Consider the following 23,947-nt stretch of genomic DNA (forward strand, 5'->3'; position numbering starts at 1 on the left):
TTGATGATAACATGTAAAATTGGTTGTTTTATACTTTTTATATATATATTTTTTAATCCCTATAGAACTACCTTTCAAAAAACGATAATGGACTACTGTTTTTCTGAATTTTGTTCCTCCACTTTCCCAAGCAACGCTGGGTAACTCCCACTAGTATTTCACTAAACAAAAGAATGCACTGCTCCATAATGATTAATCACTCCCTTTAATCTTTGCTTTATATAATGCTATTTTGATCAATTATGGCAGTTATTAAGATTTAGATAGCTACAACAGATCAAAGAAATGTTTAAACTTAAATTTATTTTAAGATTATTCTAGATTTTTCCATATTTGCATTAGGGATGAGAATGGTTAACTGGTAACTATCACCCTACCTGGGTGATGCTTACCAGTTCTGATTAACTAATAACCAGTGGGGGCTGAAGAAACTCCCTGCCTTCCATGGACAGGGAGCTGCTCCAGCCCCACAGGGGACCGGCCATGATCTGGTGCTACTCTTGTCCAGAGCAGCCACTGTCCACAGCAAACCCAGGCACCCTTGCAGGCAGAAGCAGCCTCTGTCCGTAGGGAGCCCAGGCCCGCCAAATACAGGGGCTACTCTGGCAGGGTCTGGGAGCCAGGAGCTACCGGTGGTCCTAGCGCCAGCACATTGAATGGGAGCTGGCAACCAGTCCCACAGTGGGGCTGGGGGTGGGAACTCCATGGCTTGGTGCTGCCCTAGCCAAGCTGGAGCAGTCCCCAGCCCTGATCCTGCTTTAATATGTTAACAGGTTAAACATTAGGTCAACCTAATGTTTAACCAGTTAAACAGAGGTGAAAGTAAGTTGGTATGCCCCAGTGTGCAGATGTATTAAGAGCAAGTTGCGCTCTGGCAAGAGCTGTCTGGGGCATGCTGCTCTGCAGAGGCAGGCAGGCAATTTAGAGGGGCTGGCTGGGGGCATGGTGTAGGGGAAGAGTGCACACTCCCAGCCGGGCTACTGGGGAGAGCTGGCAGCAGCTCCTATCTGGTCACAGCACCTGGCCCTGCCAGGGGAGTGAGGTGTGGAATTGGCTTGCCCCTGTCCAGCCAGGCTGTGCCTATGGCCCTGGCCCCAGCCTGCCACAGGAAGGGCTGGAGATGGTCCCACTCCTGCTGCAGCAGCCCGGTCTCAGCCTCACTCCTGCTGGAGAGTAGGGTATGGAATTGGCTCCTGTCCAGCCAGTCCATGTTTGCAGCTTCCTAGCTCTAACCCCTGTCTGCCGCAGTAGGGGCTGGTGGCAACCCAGCTCTGGCCTCACTCCTGGGATTGGGGGGGACAGAATTGGCCCCTGTCCACCCGCAGTTGCAGCAGCCCAGTTCTGGCCTCAGCACTAGGATGGGCCCATGGTCTGCTCCCCATCTGACGTGGCAAGGGTTGATGTTAGTGGCCAACTCTGGACCAGGTAAGTTAACCTGGCATCCCCCACACCCTAACCCTGTGCCTCCTGCACTCCCCCACACCCCAACTGACTTCTGCACCTCCTCCTTCACACAGCAACCCCTTACCCTGAGCACCTCATACACCCCAACTGACTGCAATTCTTTCTCCACTCTCCAACTCCCTGCCCTGAGCCCCTCACACACCCCAACTCTGACTCCTAAACCCACTATGTCCCCAACCCTATCTCCTGCACCTCTTCCCACACCCCCAGCCCCCATCCACTGCACCCCTCTGCCATGAATCTCCTGCACACCACACCACACTTAAATGTCTTACAGGTACTATTGTATTGCAATCTTCTCTCCCTTCCCCCCCCCCCCGAGGGGGGCAGGTTGTGACAGTACTGTACCTGTAAGAAATTTAAGTTACTTTCACCCACAAAGTTAACTGATTAACGGGGATTTTACATCCCTAAGGGTATGTCTACACTACCACCCTAGTTCGAACTAGGGTGGTTAATGTAGGCAACCGAAGTTACAAATGAAGCCCGGGATTTGAATTTCCCGGGCTTCATTTGCATCTTACCGGGAGCCGCCATTTTTAAAGTCCCGCTAGTTCGGACTCCGTGCCCGCGGCTACACGCGGCATGGAGTAGGTAGTTCGGATTAGGCTTCCTATTCCGAACTACCGGTACACCTCGTCCTACGAGGAGTAACGGTAGTTCGGAATAGGAAGCCTAATCCGAACTACCTACTCCGTGCCACGTGTAGCCGCGGGCACGGAGTCCGAACTAGAGGGGCTTTAAAAATGGCGGCGCCCAGCAAGATGCAAATGAAGCCCGGAAATTCAAATCCTGGGCTTCATTTGCAACTTCGGTTGCCTACATTAACCACCCTAGTTCAAACTAGGGTGGTAGTGTAGACATACCCACATTTAGATGTATAAAACATTGGCAACCAGTTTTCCAGAAACTTTTAAATAAATGTATATAATTCTGTTTTTATAAACATTTTCTAGTCTTATTTATGTTACCGCTACTGCTGTACTATGATTAAACTTACACTCTCCAGTTCTTCCTCTTATCCCATTCCAATCTATTCACCTAATCACTGCTTTAAATTTCCTTCTTTTGCACTCAGCTTCATGCCTTCCTTTTGCTTATACATGGAGCCTCCTTTCTGTCCCACTATAACTTCTCCCTTTTCTCCTACAAGTCCCACCTCAAAAGGAAGGGAGGTATATAAGCAAACTTCTTCGATTGTAATAATAAACGAATCCTTCAAGTCTTGTACATAGTTACCTAAACTTTGAGTTCTTACTTCTGACACCCACTTAGCCATATTCTACCCAATGTTATAATCTACTCACCCCTTATTTTAAGGCTTTAATTTATCATCTGATTTGTGTGAGCAGACAACTGTACTCATGCATAGTCTCATTAACTTTAATGGGACTCCATGAAGGCTCAAAGATCCAGTCACACTGATCAGATTGCAGAAATGAGGCTTTTTGAATTGTAAACTCTTCTGGGAATGAACTGTATCATTATTAGCCTGTAAAGAGAAAAAAGATGATCTTCTGATCTGGGTCCCAGAAAGCTTGATTCTGTTTCTAGTTCTGTCACAGACTCTGGCATGACTCTGGACAAGTCACAATTTCTATTGCATTAATTCCCCAGTTGAGAAACACACTTCTCTTTTTTATAGGATATCTGGAGAATAAATATACTAACGTATCTGAGGTGCTCAGATAAAACAAATATGAGGGCATAGGGAAAAAACAGTAAATAGTGAACCACATAAACTTACAGCATAGTGCTGTGTAAGATAATTTTAAAAGTTTTTATAGTATAGATCTGTCTAAAGTAATGAGTCCATACAATTTGGAAAACAATGCTCTTATCTAAATACTGTAATGTAATGTTAAAAGAAACATTTGTCTTCCACCCAACAATGGATTATCAGGATGGTGAATGGAACATTTCTAAAAAGAAACTAACATTTTTTTAAAAAATCAGGAAAATATCAATATGTCAGTTGATAAGTATTTTTTACCTTCTTACCAACAGACAGCCACTTCTTCACACACTGAATTGTACAGAAAAGCCTCTGAAAACATATACTACTTTCTCCTATATCTTCCAGTTCCACTTAGGGGATTATAAAATATTGTACATAATGCAGCATTCTATAACAACAATAATGAAGATTTTTTCTGTACTTAATATATTTATGTAAAGGTTCAAAACAATGAAATCTTCCTTTATTACCTTTAAGCATTGTTCTTCCAGCTGACCCTCCAAAGATATTTATAAGACCACTTCTTGCTCCCAGTGATGTTGTTGCTTCTAGTAGAGCACCAGTGACAAAGTTAGAGAGTGATGTCCTTTGTAAAGTGGCACGATACTCAGAGCAAGCACTTTCTACACATGGTTTTACGAAAGAAATATTTTTGCATCTGTAATCTGCATCTACTGTTGGAAGCTCTCTCAGAGGATGGAGACAATATTCATAAGTATCTTCTGCCCCCTCTTCCTCTTTCACTGCATTGTAGATCTGTGAAGAATAAAAGCATGAAGTGTTAGCTCAATTGCTGAGGACACTAAATTGAACCTTTGGAAAAAATATCAGCATGACTTCTTGTAAAAAAGTTCAATGGCTCATACTGCAAAAAACTCTACTAGCTAGAACATTGTATTTATGTATTAAACTGGAAAATTCTAAGAATCCAAACTTGATTTGCAAACATTCTGGGTGGGGAATCCTAAACTAGCGATTGAAAAACTATTACTTTAGACAGTGTCCCAATCCCAAAGCTTTAACGACCCTCATATCACTAAAATATGCCACACAGAGAAATTTAGCAAGTATTTAAATTAAAGATGATTAATTATACTATTATAAGACTAAAAATCTCAGAGGGATAGCCATGTTAGTCTATAAGATGTCTTGTCATCTGACGAAAAGGGTTGTGACCACAAAAGCTCACAATACTATCTACAGTAAACTTCCAATAATCCGGCACCTTTAGGACCCAGGGGGTGCCGGATTATCAGATATGCCGGACTATCAGAAGGGGGGCTATGAGGAGTCTGGAGTGGGGTGGGAGGGGATGCCACCCCAGATCCCTCATAGCCCCCCCCTTCCGATAGCCTGGCTCTACCCCAGGCGTCCCTGATTCAGCCGCTGCTGGTCAGTTTCAGCAGCAGCTGAATCAGGGATGCCTGCAATAGAGCAGCTGGGGTGCTGCCGGGTTGGTCCCGCAGCACTGAGGGGCAGCGTTACGGCACCAACCCAGCAGCACTCCAGTTGCTCTTGGGGACGGCTGGGACAGAGCAGCTGGGGTACTGCCCAGTTGGTTCCGTAGCGCTGCACCTCGGGGCTGCGGGACCAACCTGGCAGCACCCCAGCTGCTCTTGGGGACGCCTGGGTCCGAGCAGCTGGAGTGCTGCCGGGTTGGTCCTGCAGCGCCAAAGGACGGCGCTGCAGGACCAACCCGGCAGGACCCCAGCTGCTCTGCCCCAGGGGTCCCCGATTCAGCCGCTGCTGAAACAGATCAGCGGCTGATTCCAGGAAGCCCGAGGCAGAGCTGCTCTGCCCGGGGCTTCCTGGAATCAGCCGCTGATCTGTTTCAGCAGCGGCTGACTTGGGGACCCCTGGAGCAGAGCAGCTGGGGTCCTGCCGGGTTGGTCCCGCAGCGCCGAGGGGCGGCGCTACGAGACCAACCCCGCAGCACCCCAGCTGCTCTGCCCCAGGCGTCTGGATTCAGCCTGCTGGTGAAACTGACGCTTCTGGTCAGCCTGCTGGTGAAACTGACTGCTCTGCCCCAGGCGTCCCCAAGAGCAGCTGGGGTGCTGCCGGGTTGGTCCCGCAGCCCCGAGGGGCAGCACTAAGAGACCAACCCGGCAGCACCCAGCTGCTCTGCTCCCAGCTTCCCCGATTCAGCTGCTAGTCAGTTTCAGCAGCAGCTGAATGGGGGAAGGCTGTCCAGCTGCCCCAGCACTTCCGGGTTCCTGATGGTGCCGGACCATCAGGAGTCCCGGAGCATTGGATGCCGGACCAATGGAGTTTTACTGTATATATTTTTGGTTAGTCTCTATGGTGCTACAGGACCATTGTTGTTTTTTAAGTTTTATTATAAGACTAAACATTTTGAGTAATTAATAATGTCCTATTAATTTCAATGGCAGTAAAAATAGTTTCATCAAGATGTTGTCATGATTTAAGGCTTTTTTTCCCCCAATCCATAAGAACAATCTTTCAAAATGTTCTGGTGTCATGCTCATTCTCCACATCCACCATTCTCTGATTTTTTTTTAGTTCTGTTTTTCCACTAGTCTTGCTCAAACACTAATGAAGTTCACTCTCTGGCTTACCAACTAAGTTATTTTTGCTTAATTTAAAATAGCCTAATGTTCAAAGCAAAAAGCTTCCAGAAATCTTTTCCACGTAATGTACAAGGAAACACTTGATTTTTCACATTCTTATCTTGCTAACTTGCCATTTAATGTTAATAATTTATTTTAAAGATTTAGTTTTTGAAATAATGTAAATTAGCTAATCAAAAGTTAATGTAGCAACAGGTCAGCAATGTAGCAAAAGTTACCATTTTGGATACTGAGATAGATTGCAAAGGCTTATCCTGATAATACACAGCAGTAAAAGCAATTTATGCCTTTGGAATTAAATAATTATTCTCATCTCACTTCTGAATTTAACATTTACCCAGTTTTAAAACTAATAAGCTAATCTTATTAATGCAGTAACTTAAGAAAGAAATTTCCAAGGTGAGAGAGTGATTGCATTTGCTTTTCTTTTTTTAACTTATTTTATTAGCTCTTGGGTTTACTTTCTGTCCACCCTTACTGCAAAGTTCACTGCTACAATATCTCCAGAGATGATGATATGAACGATGCAGAGTAACAGAAGAATGATGAAATGCAAGGGAAAGTACCAACAAAATTTACAAATATGAACATTGGTCTATAAAGATGATCCAAGATTGTACTCATGTTGTTAGACTTTTTTTAATAAATAAAAGGGATTTTGCCTTATGCACTGTTTATGACAATGAGACAAATTCTGCTGCATTCTGAAATCAGAACTGAAATGCATTTGGAGGGAAATTTTCATGCACCTAACTTAACTGGAAGTCCACAGGAGGTAAACATTTATCTATCATTGTACCATGAAAAATCCTCCTCCTATAAATTACTGTTTCCATAACACTTTCAGCCCTACTTGAACAGATGAGAGGGTCATGAGCCCAGATCAACTTGTAAAGGTGCATAGTTCTGTGATATCTTGACTCACACTGTAGATTCCAACGGATCTTACTAGGTAAGATCACCTGATGGTTTTATGCTTAGGCACCAGACTATCAAAAAGAGCAGTAGAGAGTGGTGTTAGTGAGTCAGGAAATCTTCTTTAACCAATGCTTTGGAGATACCATCATCATCATCTTTAAAACTAAGAAACTCTACTTCATCAAAGATCCCTTTGTCAGTAGATCTGAGAGGGGTAGCCATAGTGGTGTAGCCAAAGTCAAACAATTTACTACAAAAATTCCCATCCAGGGAAAATGTAAAATCTTTATAAGAGCAATATAAAATAAAGTTAAAGGTCCAAAAATAAAGACTCTTCCAAAACCAAATACAAAGTTGTATCAAACAAGTGCAGACAGGGGAGTTGAAGAGGGAGAGCAAAGCGACCCCACCGCCGAAGAGGCTACCCGGTGAGAGTACAAGCTGTGGTGTGAGTGTGTGCCTGTGCCTGACTGTTTGAATTTTACAGTTTGAAGTGTGAATTGAGAGTCTGATTCCAGGTGAGTGCTAGCAGTTTCAGTTTCAGCTTCTGTGGCAGTTGGGACTGAGAGCCTGCCATTGTTCCCTTGATTGCCTCTGATTAGCCTCAGGCTCAGCCTTCCCCTGTGTGACTCAGAAGGGGGCAGGCCTGACCTAGGCAAGCAGGCTTTAAAAAGCCAGAGCAGTGCGACCAGGGGAGCGAAGCGGACAGGGGACTGCAGACAGGGGAGTTGAGCAGAGGGAGTGACTGATGGTGATGAAGACCCGAAGCGCTTGTGCCAGTACTTCTCCTGTCTCCTCCACCTGTGCCTGTATCCAGACAGAGAACCTGAGCATAGATGCCTCTACCCAGGTCCTGGTGTGGTCTTGCTGTATTTGTGGCTTGCAATTCCCACTGAGTGATCTCCAGGCTGGGGGAGACAACCATTGTGAAAGGTGCCTGCTGGTGGAATCTCTCAGGCAGCAGGTGGGAGAGCTACAGGAGGAGGTGGCCAGGCTGAGGAGCATTCGAAGCCATGAGGAATTCCTGGACAGTATTCCTGTGGAGTCCACGGAGGTCACTGTCCTAGGATGTGGGACTGTTGACCAGCCACTTATGGAGGAGGCAGTGGTGCAGGGTGAGAACTGGCAGCTGGTTACTTCCGGCAGCAGGCAGCGTTCCACCCCTGCTCCTAACCCTCCCACTGTGTTGTTACATAACCGTTACACTTTACTTTCAGCAGGAGACAAGGAGTCACCCCCCACAGTGGAGGAGACCAGGCCTTGCACCACCAAGGTTGAGCAGTCTCCTGCCACCACTGCGAGGAGGAAACGTAGGGTAGTGGTGGTTGGAGACTCTCTTCTGAGGGGAACGGAGGCACCCATCTGTCGCCCTGACAGCTCATCTCGAGAGGTATGCTGTCTGCCAGGGGCCCGTATCCGAGATGTTACAGAGGCATTGTCGAGGATTATCCGGCCCTCTGACTACTACCCCATGCTACTCATCCACGTGGGCACAAATGATACTGCCAGGTGTGACACTGAGCGGATCAAGTGTGACTACAGGGCTTTGGGAGTACGGGTGAAGGAGTTTGGAGCGCAGGTGGTATTCTCTTCTATCCTTCCTGTCAAAGGTAGGGGCCCGGGCAGAGAGAGGTGCATCCTGGAGCTGAATGCCTGGCTGCGACGATGGTGTCACCAGGAGGGATTCGGCTTCCTTGATCACGGGGTGCTCTTCCAGGAAGGACTGCTTGGCGGAGATGGAGTTCACCTTTCCAGGAGCGGGAAGGCCTTGTTTGGACACAGACTGGCTAACCTTGTGAGGAGGGCTTTAAACTAGGTTTGTTGGGGGCAGGTGAGCAAAGCCCACAGGTAAGTGCTGCATGTGCGGGACTGGGAGATGGGTTGGAAATGGGGGGGACTACGGCCTATAATGGCAAGGAGAAAGGAGGGTCAGGGCACAACAGGGAGGCAAGATCAAATCAGTATCTTAGATGCCTATATACAAATGCGAGAAGTATGGGTAATAAGCAGGAAGAACTGGAATTGCTAACCAATAAATACAACTATGATATCATTGGTATTACAGAAACCTGGTGGGATGGGACGCATGATTGGAATGTTGGTATGGAAGGGTACAGCTTGCTCAGGAAGGACAGACAGGGAAAAAAGGGAGGAGGGGTTGCCTTGTATATTAAAAATGTACACACTTGGACTGAAGTGGAGATGAATGTAGGAGATAGCTGTGTAGAGAGTCTCTGGGTTAAGCTAAAAGGGGTAAAAAACGAGGGTGATATCATGCTAGGAGTCTACTACAGGCCACCTAGCCAGGTGGAAGAGGTGGATGAGGCCTTTTTTAAACAATTAACAAAACTATCCAAAGCCCAAGATTTGGTGGTGATGGGGGACTTCAACTATCAGACATATGTTGGGAAACTAACACAGCGAGGCACAGGCTATCCAATAAGTTTCTGGACTGCATTGGAGACAACTTTCTGTTTCAGAAGGTTGAAAAAGCTACCAGAGGAGAAGCTGTTCTGGATTTGGTTTTAACAAATAGGGAGGAACTAGTTGAGAACTTGAAAGTGGAAGACAGTATAGGGGACAGTGATCACGAAATAATAGAGTTCATGATCTTAAGGAAAGGTAGAAGGGAGATCAGCACAATTGAGGTAATGGATTTCAGGAAGGCAGATTTTGATAAGCTCAGAGAACTTGTAGGTAAGGTCCCATGGGAAGCAAGACTGAAGGGAAAAACAACTGAGGAGAGTTGGAAGTATTTCAAAGGGACGTTGTTAAGGGCCCAAAAGCAAACAATTCCGCTGTGTAGGAAAGATAGAAAATATGGCAAAAGACCAGCTTGGCTTAACAAGGAGATCTTGCACGATCTCAAAATAAAAAAGGAGTCATATAAAAAATGGAAACTAGGACAACTAACAAAGGATGAATATAGGCAAGCAACACGGGAATGCAGGGGCAAGATTAGAAAGGCAAAGGCACAAAATGAGCTCCAACTAGCTACAGGCATAAAGGGAAACAAGAAGACTTTTTATAAATACATTAAAAGCAAGAGGAAGACCAAGGACAGGGTAGGCCCACTGCTTAGTGAGGAGGGAGAAGCAGTAACAGGAAACTTGGAAATGGCGGAGATGCTCAATGACTTCTTTGTTTCGGTCTTCACCGAGAAGTCTGGAGGTGTGCCTAACGTAGTGAATACAAGCAGAGAGAGGGTAGGTTTAGAAGATAGGATACACATAGAACAAGTTAAAAGTCACTTAGGAAAGTTAGATGTCAGCAAGTCACCAGGTCCTGATGAAATGCATCCCAGGATACTCAAGGAGCTGATAGAGGAGGTATCTGAGCCTTTAGCTATGATCTTTGAAAAATCATGGCAGACAGGGGAGATTCCAGAAGACTGGAAAAGGGCAAATATTGTCCCCATCTATAAAAAGGGGAATAAGAACAACCCAGGAAACTATAGACCGGTCAGTTTAAAGTCTGTCCCAGGGAAGATAATGGAGCAGGTAATTAAGGAAATCCTATGCAAACACTTGGAAGGTAATAAAGTGATAGGGAATAGCCAGCATGGGTTTGTGAAGAACAAGTCATGCCAAACTAATCTGATAGCTTTCTTTGATAGGATAACGAGCCTTGTGGATAAGGGAGAAGCGGTGGATGTCATATACCTAGACTTTAGTAAGGCATTTGATACGGTCTCGCATAATATTCTTATTGATAAACTAGGCAAATATAACTTAGATAGGGCCACGATAAGGTGGGTGCATAATTGGCTGGATAACCGTAGTCAGAGAGTTTTTGTTAACGGTTCTAAATCCTGCTGGAAAGGGATAACAAGTGGAGTTCCTCAAGGGTCTGTTTTGGGACCCGTACTGTTCAATATCTTCATCAATGATGTAGATATTGGGATAGAGAGTACGCTTATTAAGTTTGCAGATGATACCAAACTGGGTGGGGTTGCGACTTCTTTGGAGGATAGGGACGTAATTCAAAATGACCTTAGCAAGTTAGAGAAATGGTCAGAGGTAAACAGGATGAGGTTTAATAAAGAGAAATGCAAAGTGCTCCACTTAGGAAGGAACAATTAGTTCCATACATACAAGATGGGAAGCGACTGTCTAGGAAGGAGCATGGCGGAAAGCGATCTAGGGGTCATAGTGGACCACAAGTTGAATATGAGTCAACAGTGTGATGCGGTTGCAAAAAAAGCAAATATGATTCTAGGTTGTATCAACAGGTGTGTTGTAAGCAAAACTCGTGAAGTCATTCTGCCGCTCTACTCTGCACTAGTTAGGCCTCAGCTGGAGTACTGTGTTCAGTTCTGGGCGCCACATTTCAAGAAAGATGTGGAGAAATTGGAAAGGGAACAGAGAAGAGCGACAAGAATGATTAAAGGTCTAGAGAACATGACCTATGAAGCCAGGCTTCATGAACTGGGCTTGTTTAGTTTGGAAAAAAGAAGATTAAGGGGGGACATGATAGCGGTTTTCAAATATCTAAAAGGGTGTCACAAGGAGGAAGTAGAAAATTTGTTCCTCTTGGTTTCTGAGGACAGGACAAGGAGTAATGGGCTTAAAGTGCAGCAGGGGAGGTTTAGATTGGACATTAGGAAAAAATTCCTAACTGTCAGGGTGGTCAAATATTGGAATAAATTGCCAAGGGAGGTGGGGGAATCTCCCTCTCTGGAGATATTTAAGAACAGGTTAGATAGACATCTGTCAGGGATTGTGTAGGTGGAGCTTGGTCCTGCCTTGACGGCGGGGGGCTGGACTCGATGACCTCTTGAGGTCCCTTCCAGTCCTATTATTCTATGATTCTATGATTCTATGATTATCTCTTCTATAATGTATAAAATGGGTAAGTCTCGAAGCACCACCTGAAGGTTAACAAATGCATACTCTGGAACACCACAGTCAAATATCTCTCACTGAAAACGCTCTACATTCAGTCTCATCACAATTAAACAGGACAATGCTAGTTCAGTGAAGCTGTAATTGTTCTCCGACACAAGCTTTCATTTTGATCAGAGTAGAGATAGTCTTCTCAGTTTGAGGACCCTGTCCCTGGATCTTCCTCACCAAAGTCCCGTATTTGCAAGTTTTGGTGTAAGAGGAAGAAATTACTCACCTTGTGCAGTAATGATGGTTCTTCAAGATGTGTGTCCCTGGAGGTGATTCACTTCAGGTGCTGATGTGTCCTCACACTGGTGATCAGAGATTTTTCCTAGCAGTACCTTGCTGTGCCATGCATGTGCAATGTGTTCTCTTGTGCCATTGGTGTCTGTTGACTATATGCGTGCAGTGCGGCTTCTCCGTTCCTTCTCTATCATGGATACACCCATATGGGGGCTTCAAAGGAAGGGAGGCAGGAGGGTAGTGGAGCACCCACTGAGACATACATCTTGAAGAACCATTGTCACTGCACAAGATGAATAACAACTTCTTCAAGTGCTGTCCCTGTGGGTGCTCAACTTCAGATGTCAGAAGAGCAGTGTCTGGTTTGAGAAGGTGGGCTTTGGAGCCATATTCTAGACAGAGTAGAGAGTACCACCTGTCCAACCACTGTAGTAAGGATCAGACCAGGATTTATGGTGTAATGACTGGCAAAAGTGTGCTCAGATGACCAAGTGGCTGCTCTGCAAATATCAATAAGTAAAACACTGTTGAGGAAGAATGTGGTTGTTGCTATAGGTCTGGTGGAATGGGTTGTGATAGTTGGCGGTGGCTGCTTATTATGAATGGTGTAGCAGGCCTGGGTGCAGGAGGAAATCCAACTAGATAATCACTGGGAAGATACAGGTTCCTCTTTGGACTCTCCAGAATAAAGATAAAGAGCCTCATGGATTTTCTCCAGAGATTTGTCCTGTCAAGATAGAAGGCAATGGCTCATTGAATGTCAAGAGTGTGGTGCAACATTTGGAGTGTGTTTTCATGCAGTGTCAGGAAGAAGATAGGTAAATGAATTTGGCTCATTGATATGAAATGAAGTCATAATTTTCATGAGAAATTTGGGATGGGGTTTTAAAGTCACTTTGTCTTTGGTAAAGACTGGGAGTATGTCTACACTAGCCCCCTAGCTTGAACTAGGGAGGCTAATGTAGGCATTCGAAGTTGCAAATGAAGTCCAGGATTTAAATATCCCGGGCTTTATTTGCATCTTCCCGTCCGGGCACCATTTTTAAATCCCCTTAGTCCGAACTAACTGCCCACGGCTACCCGCGGCAGTCAAATGTTAACTCGAACTAAGTCTTTAGGGACAGTTAACTGTTACACCTCGTGGAATGAGGTGTGACAAGTTCCCTCACCAAAGGCTCTTGTGTAAATTACACTGCCATGGGATAAGAGAGAAGGTCCTTTCATGGATTGAAAACTGGTTAAAAGACTGGAAACAAAGGGTAGGAATAGATGGTAAATTTTCACAGTGGAGAGGGGTAACTAGTGGTGTCCCCCAAGGGTAAGCCCTGGGACCAATCCTGTTCAACTTATTCATAAATGATCTGGAGAAAGGGGTAAGCAGTGAGGTGGTAAAGTTTGCGGATGATACTAAACTGTTTAGGATAGTCAAGTCAGAAGCAGACTGTGAGGGACTCCAAAAAGATCTCACCAAACTGAGTGATTGGGCAACAAAATGGAAAATGAAATTTAATGTGGATAAGTGTAAAGTAATGCACATCGGGAAAAATAACCCCAACTATACATACAGTATGGTGGGGGCTAATTTGGCTATGACATACTAAGAGACCTAAAAAAGAGTCAGTGTGGCTTAACCACCATGTAAAAGAAGCAGTGAGGGACAAAAAGGCATCTTTCAAGAAGTGGAAGTCCAATCCTAGTGAGATAAATAGAAAGGAACATAAACACTGTCAAATCAAGTGTAAAAATGTAATAAGAAAAGCAAAAAAAGATTTTGAGGAACAGCTAGCCAAAAACGCAAAAAGAAATAGCAAAATGTTTTTTAAGTACATTAGAAGCAGGAATCCTGCTAAAAAAGCAGTGGGTCCCTTAGACGATCGAGATACAAAAGGAGCAATCAAGGACAATAAATCCATTGTGGAGAAATTAAATGATTTCTTTGCTTCAGTCTTCACGGCTGTTAGGGAGGATGTTAGGGAGATTCCCAAATCTGCACCATCCCTTGTGGGTGATTAATCTGAGGAGGTGTCCTGGATTGAAGTGTCATTAGAGGAAGTTTTGGAATAAATAGAAAAACGTAATGTTAACAAATCACCGGGACCGGATGGCATTCATCCAAGGGTTCTAAAAGAACTCAAATGGGAAATTGCTGAACTATTATCTGTAGTTTGTAACCTATCCTTTAAATCAGCTTCCGTACCAAATGACTGGAAGATAGCTAACATGACACCGATATTTAAAAAGGGCTCTAGAGGTGATCCTGGCAATTACAGACCGGTAAGTCTAACAAGGTCCCTCACCAAAGGCTCTTGTGTAAATTACGTTGTCATGGGATAAGAGGGAAGGTCCTTTCATGGATTGAGAACTGGTTAAAAGACAGGAAACAAAGGGTAGGAATAAATAGTAAATTTTCAGAAGGGAGAGGGGTAACTAGTGGTATCCCCCAAGGGTCAGTCATGGGACCAATTCAACTTATTCATAAATAATCTGGAGAAGGGGTAAGCAGCAAGGTGGTAAAGTTTGCGGATGATACTAAATTGTTTACAATAGTCAAGACAGAAGCAGATGGTGAAGAACTTCAGAAAGACCTCACCAAACTGAGTGACAGGGCAACAAAATGGCAAATGAAATTTAATGTGGATAAGTGTAAAGTAATGCACATTGGGAAAAATAACCCCAACTATACATACAGTATGGTGGGGGCTAATTTGGCTACGAGAAATCAGGAAAGAGATCTTGGAGTAATCGTGGATAGTTCTCTGAAAACTTCCACATAGTGTGCAGCAGTGGTCAAAAAGGCAAATAGAATGCTAGGAATGATTAAGAAAGGGATAGAAAATAAGACACAGAATATCTTACTGCCCCTGTATAAAACTATGGTACGCCCACATCTTGAATACTGTGTACAGATGTGGTCTCCTCACCTCAAAAAAGATATTTTAGCCTTAGAAAGGGTTCAGAAAAGGGCAACTAAAATGGTTAGGGGTTTGGAACAGGTCCCATATGAAGAGAGGTAAAGCGACTAGGGCTTTTTAGTTTAGAAAAGAGGAGACTTAGGGGAGATATGATAGAGGTATATAAAATCATGAGTGGTGTGGAGAGGGTGATTAAAGAAAAGTTATTTATTAGTTCCCATAATAGAAGAACTAGAGCACACCAAATGAAGTTAATGGGTAGCATGTTTAAAACTAATAAAATAAAGTTCTTCTTTACACAGCGTGTCATCAATCTGTGGAACTCCTTGCCAGAGGAGGCTGTGAAGCCTAGGACTATAACAGAGTTTAAAGAGAAGCTAGATAATTTCATGGAGGTTAGGTCCATAAAAGGCTATTAGCCAGGGGATAGAAATGGTGTCCCTGGCCTCTGTCTGTCAGAGGCTGGAGAAGGATAGCAGGAGACAAATCATTTGATCATTGTCTTCGGTCCACACTCTCTGGAGCACCTGATGCTGGCCACTGTGGGCAGACAGGCTACTGGGCTAAATGGACCTTTGGTCTGACCCAGTACGGCCGTTCTTATGTTCTTACTAAAGAAGATGAGTCAATTAAATTTATAGGTAGCAGATTTAAAATGAACAAAATAAATTGTTTTTTCATGGTCAACTTGTGGAATTCTTTGCTAGGAGATGGTGAAAAATCCCAAACCAGTAACAGGGTTCCAATAAGAATAAAATCTGTTCAAGGTGGATAGGTCCATCAATGGTTACTAGCCAGAATGGTTAGGGATGGTGTCCCTAGCTTCTGTTTGCCAGAAGCTGAAAGTAGGTGACAGGGGATGGATCATGATGATTACCTCTTCTGTTTATTCCTTCTGAAGCACCTGGCATTGGCACTGTTGGAAGATAGAATAAAAAGCTATAAGGACCATTGGTCTGACCCAGTATGGCCATTCTGATATTCTTATATAGAGCTGAAATGTGTCTGGCCCCTTGCTGTAACCCTCTAGACCCTACTTCCTTTCCAGAGCTGAGATAGAGTCAAGGAGTCCTGACGGGGTCTCTCTCCCTCCACAGAGTTAGTAATAAAGTAAGAATATACATTAAAATGTTAAGGCTAACCAATGTCCCTTAAGTGACTTGCCACAAATAAGTGGGTCTAATATTTATTTAATGTTCTTCCTTTTATATAGGAATTAGATACAGTGCTATCAGCTAAAAGCTAAGTTGTCTGCAAAAAAAGTAGAGTTTTTCCAGTGCTTTTGTACCCTCAAGATAAAGATAATGTGTGAGGGGGGAAGGGTGGATGGGGTTGGTTTCCACCCCCATTTGGTGCTTAGCTTGTACTGAGCATGCTCAGTAGCACTGTTGAAGCCTCCGTCCTCAGTCTACCCTCACCCCCATGTTCTCACTCTCTTTCTCCCCATCACAGCATTCACAGGTTGCCCCCCACCATCAAAATTTGAAATGGGGATGTTAAATATCAATTACTTGAATAGTCAAGTAACCATATGAATTCTTATCGGTTAGTTGACTATTCTATAATCCCCTGGGGCGGAGGCAGCAGCCAGCACAATCTGGCCTCAAGGAGCTCCCAAGGAGCTCCCTGCTACTCACGCTGCTGTCTCTGTATCACAGGCAGCAGCGTGGGGTGCCAGGTGGGAGCTGGTTTGCAAAGGGAGCCAATTTAAAAACCAGTTCCTCTTGCAGACAGTCTGTCTGTTGTCCTGTCCTGCTGCCTCTAATAAAAAGGCAGCAGCATAGGATGGCAGCAGCCCCTGTCTAGGGGTGGGGAGCTGAGCTACAGGACCTGGCGGTAGCTGGAACTCAGCCAGGCTGCCTGTCCGTCCAGCTCCTAATACACTTTAAATGCAGAGCCGCAGCAGGGATAGGTGCCGGACCCATTGCAAGCCAGGAATGAGCTGGGCTTCTAGCCAGCCTGCTAAAAAATTTACTGGGGGAGAGGGAGGAAAATGTGTGTAGTCTATAGCATTAACCTATAAGCTTTTGCTTATTGGTTAATTGACTACACTATTACATCCCTAATTTGAAATGGCGCTACTGTCTGGCAGGAACCTGGATGGTCTTGCACCACAGAGCCGAGGGACAGGGAGGTCTGGTGGTGGGTCCAGGAGCATAGCAGGGGGTGCCAGTGACTCGTCCAAGAGCCCGTGGCATGGGGGGGGGCAAGTAGCATGACAAAGAGTTCTGTCACTGGCGGCCAGGAGCTCCAGCCCAGCAGGGCTGGGTACGGATCAGAAGGAGCCAGCAGCAGGGAGGGGCAGCAGGCTGGGAGGCCAGTGGCAGAGGGCCTCCCCTGGTCCAGCAAATCCCCTTGTTTGTGATCAGTCAGGTCCAGAGGGTGCCGGACCAAAGAGGTGCAACCTGAATATGTGTAATATTTTTTCTAGCTGACATTTTGGAAATGGTTTGCTTTTGGTCAATTGCCCTTCCTCCTGCCCCTCAGTAGTGTGTTACTCCCAATGCCAACTCAAATATTTAAAATTAAAATTCTTCTGTAACTGCATGTTAAATTATCACTATAAATGTGCAGGTTTCAATTTACTTCATTGGCAGGCCCTACTCCATTTCACTCTTTCTATCTAATATCAATGGGAGATAAAGAGCAACCATCATTTATTTTACTGTATGATAATATGAACACAAAGTTTTAATACACTCAACTAGACTCTACCTTCCATTAAAGGTATGGCTGTAATATGCTTAAAACTCTGAATGTAATTTGAATAGATGCATACAAATATAAATTAATGTGACCATATTTTTAATACCTGGTACCAACCCCGCCGTTTACATCCAGGCAATATACTGAAAAAGCAACTGAAATTTTGTTTGAGCAAGTGCTGCAGAATTTGGCTCTTAATTAATATACTGAAGTTCATTTTGAGCCATAATATTTGGGACTCAAATATATTTATTTAATTTATTTAAAATATTTTTACACCGCCTCTCTATTTAAAATATTCAAGGAGGCTTACAAAAATTTTAAAACCCAATACAGAAATATATAAACAATTAAAATACAAGACCCCAGAGGGACATAAAACCTGCTATAAACATCTCAAGAGGAGGAACACACACGCATATAATGTAATGTTTATTGAAATAAATATGTTAATCTTATATTTATTATTTGTTTATTACCAGTACAACAATTTTGCGGAAACCATTTCAATTTTATGTAGGCTATTATACATTATTTATTATTACTATAGTTGATAATTTAATATCACATATAGTAATATAATTCAATTACTCCTGGATAAAAAACTCCCAGACTTGTTAATATAGAGTATAAACCACACAAATAATCTCCTTGGATTTAATCTTTTCCAAGGTTTGTCAATCTGAAGCTCTTAATTTTATTAGAAATACACTGCCACTCTGACTCATAATCCAATGTTGAGGAAACCTGTCTGACCTCTAAGGGTTCTTTCAAAAATTAGAAAATAATGAAGGAATGAGGTCTTTAGGCATCTGATGTCAACAGGATGAATCAAACATAGCCTATTACCAGATAACAAATACAGATGCCTGAATTCCAGTGAGAATTTGATTTGTGGAATTAATATAGTAGTATACCAAAATAAAAGCATGAGACTGTCAGATTTTCATGGAAAGCAAGAATGAACTCTAAGCAAGAACACAATCAGAACTTTTACCAAGGAAAAAAAGGTGCTCTCAGAAAAGGTACTTCCTTCAAGTAATGATTTCAGGAAAAAATTAGGTGATTGGTTTACTTTCAGAGCAAACATATCATTAGATATTAAAACCTTTCAAAAGAGTCTTACTAAAACTCGAATCTGAAGATATAACATGTTCTTCTCTCAGTATGTGAGGAACTGTTCAGGTGCAACATATGCATGTCATTTAAACTTAAAAGAAATTAATAGTAAAAATTCTAGATCCTGCACTAATTCTAGAATTTTGCTATGGTTAGTTAATTACATTCAGGCAGGGACAAAATCAGAAAGATTGAAACACAAAAAGGAGTTACACTTTTCAAGGGACATAAAAGGTAACAAGAAGAGGTTCTATAAATAAAGTAGGACCAAGTAATATGGTAGGAAGCACTGAAAGCTAATAACAGATGACATCAAGATGACTAAAGTGCTTAATGCCTTTTTTTGCTTTTGTCATCACGAAAAAGGATAATAGTGACCAGATATCTAAACACAATTAATACTAGCAACAAAAGGGAAGAAACTCAAAACAAAATAAAGGAAGGATAGGTTAAAATATTTTGAAAAGTTAAATGTACTCAAGTTGGCAAGGCTTGATGAAATTGACCCTAGGGTACTTGAGAAACTAACTTGAAGTAATTTTGGAACTATTAGCATTTATCTTTAAGAATTCATAGAGAATAGGTGTGGTCCCACAGGGTTGGAGAAGACAAACATAGTGCCAATCTTTAAAAGGAAGAACGAAGAAGACCTGGTGAATTATAGACCAGTCAGCCTAACTTCAATACCTGGAAAGTTACTAAGAACAAATTATTAAACAATCAATTTCTAAGAACTTAGAGCAGTGATTCTCAACCTATTTACCATTGTGGGACACATATGCAGCTCTCCATTTACTATAGCAGCATCCACACAATATTTATGAGATCTATGTGGCTCTGAGGATGTCACATGGCCTGCAAGATGAGAACCACTGACCTAGATAATAATATCAGCCAGCATGCATTTATCAAGAAGAAATCATGCCAAACTAACCTAATTTCCTTATTTGACATAGTTATTAGCCTAAAGAATGGGGGATGCTGTAGACATGACATATCTTGATCTTAATAGGGCTGTTTACACCATCCCATAAACATTATCACAAGCAAACTAGGACTATGCAGTAGAGATTAAATTACTATAAAGTAGGTACATAACTGATTGAAGGAACATATTTAAAGAGTAATTCTCAATGGTTTACTATCAAACTAGAAGAACATATTTGGTGGAATTACAGAGTGGTCTGTGTTGGGACTAGTACTGGTCAATATTTTCATTAATGAATTGGATAACTAAGTGGATAATGTGCTTATAAAATTAATAGATGACACAAAGATGGTGGGGTTGAAAGCACTTTGTGGGTTCAGATTAGAATTCAAAATGACTTTAATAAATTGAAGAATTAGTCTGAAATTAACCTGGTTTAATTCAATTATGACACATGTAAAGTACTTCACTTAGGAAGGAAAAATCAAATGTACAAATACAAAACTGGGAATAACTAATTAGGTAGTAATACTGCTGAAAATACTGGGAGTTATTGTGGATCACAAACTGAATACATGTCAAAAATCTAATGCAATTGAAAAAAGGGGCAAATATAATTCCAAGGTGTATTAGTAGAAGAGCTGTGTAAAAGACATGGGAGATAACTCTTCTGCTCTGTTTGACACTGGTGAGGCCTCAGCTGCAGTACTGTACTGTGTCCAGTTCTGGGCACCACAAAGACATGGAAAAGGTCCAGTAGAGAGCAATAAAAATGCTAAAAGGAAACTATCCTATGAGAAAAGGCCAAAAATCCCTGGCCATTTTTTGTCTTTAGAAAAAAAGACTCAGGAGGGGTACTTCCTAACAGTCTTCAAATACATTAAGGGCTGTTACAAAAAAGATGGTGGTTGATTATTCTCCTTGCCACTGAAGGCAAAAAAAGAAATACCAGGCATAATCTGCCACAAGGGAGATTTAGATTAAATATCAAGGAAAAAACTCTAACTATAAGGGAGTCCATAGAATCTCCATCACTGCAGCTTTTTAAGAACAGGCTGGACAAACACCTGTCAAGGATTTACCTGGGGACTTGTGGTGATCGATCACCCAGGGATTGATTTAGTGGGTCTAGAAAAGACTTGCTAAATCAACCACTGGTCACTCTCTCATCAACTATGGGACTCTACTGGAGCAAGAAGCATAAAGGAAGTCAACAGGAGAGTTTATCCTGAGAACCCACTGTAGTGGAGACCCCACAGCAACTTGACCTAAGGTACACCGACTCCAGCTATATTATTCACATTGCTGGAACCTTAAGTCAACATTGCCCCGGCACGTAGACCTGCCCTAGATGGTAGTTGGTCTGCCTGAACACAGGCAGCTAGACTAGATGACCTCTCAAGATCCTTTCCCACCCTACATTTCTGCAATAATATAATTAATATTGCATATCTGTCACACCCGGCAATTATAAGGAATACAGCATAATATATTTTCAGGAAAGAATCTTAAGAAAGACCTCAAGACTTTGTTTTGTTCACTTTTTACAATCTCTTTACACATATCTACCACTGAGAGGCAATCTCAATATAACTGTCTCAGTGCCTTGGAAGTAATACTTTGAAAATAAATTATCTATTGCAGCTCAGAAAAGTGGGAAAGTGTATTTAGAACAAGGATGTTAAAATGTATGTAATTAGATAACCATATAACTACTGTATCAGCGGTAGAAATGCGGGGAGGGCAGGCGGCTCCTACCTGCCCTCCATGCTGCTGCCTCTGGTAAAGAGGCAGCAGCGTGAAGCAGCAGGCAGCTCCCCGGAGCTGAAGCATGCTAGAAGCCATCTCCCCACACAAACCAGAAGCCTGTGTGTAACTGTGAATGTTAACCAATGAGCCCAAGGACACTTTTACAACCCTAATTTAGAATGCTTATAATTTTTCAGATCCAATCTAATGAACTTCATGATTTGTCAACTTTTAGATTTTAAAAAGTGTTAGCTTCCCACTAATTGTTGCATATTGGTCCTGTTTAAACTGGAGTCTTTCAGGTGTGACTATAATAGAGAACAGCAATTTATTTATGTATACCACTTTTACTGACAAGAAGGGCTCGACAAATAGTGTAATCTACTCACCCGTGGCAAGAGCCGGCGCGGAGCGATCTGCGCATGAACAAAGCACAGAACCGCGCGGCTGGCGAGCGGGGCTCGCTGCCACTCGGTGAGCCCTGTTGATAAGACACTGCCTCTAGAACAGTGTTTCTCAATCTTTTTTTATAAAGTACCCCTTTTAAAAAAAATGATTAGTACCCCCTTTTTAAAAAAACAATTATAAGTATCCCCAGTATCTACAGTTTTCAGACACACACAATTTTTTCTACCATTGCAACACATTTGTTTAAACAACTTAATTGTAGCTGGGTGGGCGATTAAATTTTTGGGTGTAAAAAGTACAAAAATAATAAAGCGCTGTAAAACTTAAAACAAAAATTCCATCTTCTCCAAATTTCAGTTGTGTTTAAGTACCCACCAGACTTCTGTCGAGTACCCCTAAGGGTACTCATACCACTGGTTGAGAAACACTGCTCTAGAATACCTTAGCAGAAGGCATAGTTAGTCTTCTCGCTATCCTGAAAAATACTTAATGAATATAATTACAATTTCTAAATACTGCAGTTACCTTCCCAAAATATTTTTTAAAATAGATTCTGCAATTTATGAAGGCATGTTCTGTTGCAAACACTGAACTTAGGTTTCTTTCAGCTGCCAAACCAAAGAAACTGTTGACAGAAATAGGCGACAGTGTTTTCTTGGAGAGATATATATAGAATAATGGTGGTAATCCCAGTTGTATAAAGTAGACTTCAAGACACTTATTGTCTCCAAAGACTGTGCTTCATATAACATTTTCTAATAGTCTGTTTAGATGTACTAAATCACTGAATGTGTAACTTTCACTTTATGTAGAAGAGCTTGTGAAATAAATATAATTATATGCAATGTCAATCTGTGGTCAACTGCACACAACTACAATCAGAATCATATTTACCTATAAAAGTTACCTGCTTTATGAGTGCTTATACTTGTAATTGTAGTGTAGAAAAATTTGTCCTTACCAGTGTAGTGGGGTACCCCTCCCCCTTTGTTACGGGGTACTCCCCCTTCCCATCACCCCCGGGGTCGTTAGTTCAAACCCATCCTCGCGGTCGCCTATGTGCGCCCCAACTAATTAGGTCATTAATTCGCCAGATCTCCCCGAGACGTCGGCTCAGCGGTTTCCTCCTGGTGCGGAGAGGGGGGTCCGGGCCCGCCCCCTCTCACGGACCCCAGCCCAGGGCCCTAAGGACTCAGACGGAACTTTTGTCTGGTCCGGCTGACGGGGCCGTAGCCGCAACTCATCAACCCGCAGGCTCCCTTCGCCCGCCCTGGACTGCTTCCTCTCCCCACTCCAGTTCACCCTGCTGAGCAAGGCTTACCCCTTCGGCTTCGGGCCCCTCCACCTAACGGCCCCGGGGAGGGAGGCCATTCGCGGCCTGCTTCCTCCCGCTCCCTCCCTGCCGGCGGCGTTTAAATCCCCCGGTTCTGCTCCGCCGCCGCGGCCCCATCCAGTGTGGCATGGTGACGTCTCCCGCCGGCAGCCAGAGTAGTGTGATGGCGTCATCCGCCTGGCCGCCTCCCTGAGATCCTCCGGCATTTCTAGCCGGAAGGCCGCCGCACAGCTGACGCAGCGGTTGGCGGGGCGTGCAGGGGCCGCACGGGCAGCTGTTCGCGGCGCGCCCCGCTCGGGGCTCCCGGCCTGACCCTTGAGAACCGCCGCGTACGCGGTCGGGCGGGTCGTCTCAGTGCGGGGTGCCCCTGCCCTGTCACAACCAGATTAGAGCTCTAAAATGCAATAAAAATACCTTGGTCAAGGTAGACCTAATTAAAAGGTATGGGCTCCTATTACAGTAGTGTCTAGGTGGTTCAGGTTACTTAAGGAACAAATACCTACAATTGTTGGAAAATTGACTAGAGAGTTTAACTGTGTGTGCAAACATAAATATGTATAATTTTACTCATCTGAGGAGCCTCATTAGTTTATGTAGATGTATTTTTGTAGGACCAGATCATTAGTTAACAGGTAAACATTTGTACATTGTTTATATAATCATTTTCTCTGTTTCTTGTAGATACGGCTTCTGTTGCTTTGTTATTGAGTGTAAATAAATCTCCCTTCTATTTTAACCAGAGGACTGCCTCCTATAAAAGGTATAAAAAGGGCCTGTTAAATAAAGAGCACAGAAAGAACATGATGGAATTAAATGTCAGAAACAGTAAAAAGATGCACAGCGTTTACCTCCTTCACATTGAAAGCATACAGCACCAATTCCCAGCTATACTAGTACCTGAACAAGACCTGCACTCACAGAAAGAAAAGGTGAATAAAGGTAAAGCCAGAGACGA

At 43.2% G+C, this 23,947-nt stretch overlaps 1 protein-coding gene across 1 annotated transcript in view; it reads right to left on the reverse strand.

Moving 5' to 3' along the window:
- PLCE1 (phospholipase C epsilon 1) overlaps positions 1 to 23,947 on the reverse strand; it is a 233,062-nt gene that overhangs the window by 189,645 nt on the left and 19,470 nt on the right. Inside the window, exons 2-3 of the mRNA XM_025181886.2 lie at positions 6,835 to 6,958; positions 3,673 to 3,958 (exon numbers count right to left, since the gene is read on the reverse strand). Coding sequence (XP_025037671.1) covers positions 3,673 to 3,958; positions 6,835 to 6,958 — 410 coding nt within the window. The remainder of the gene's footprint in view (positions 1 to 3,672; positions 3,959 to 6,834; positions 6,959 to 23,947) is intronic.

This window comes from Pelodiscus sinensis, chromosome 8 (assembly GCF_049634645.1).
Source record: "Pelodiscus sinensis isolate JC-2024 chromosome 8, ASM4963464v1, whole genome shotgun sequence".
NCBI lineage: Eukaryota > Metazoa > Chordata > Testudines > Trionychidae > Pelodiscus > Pelodiscus sinensis.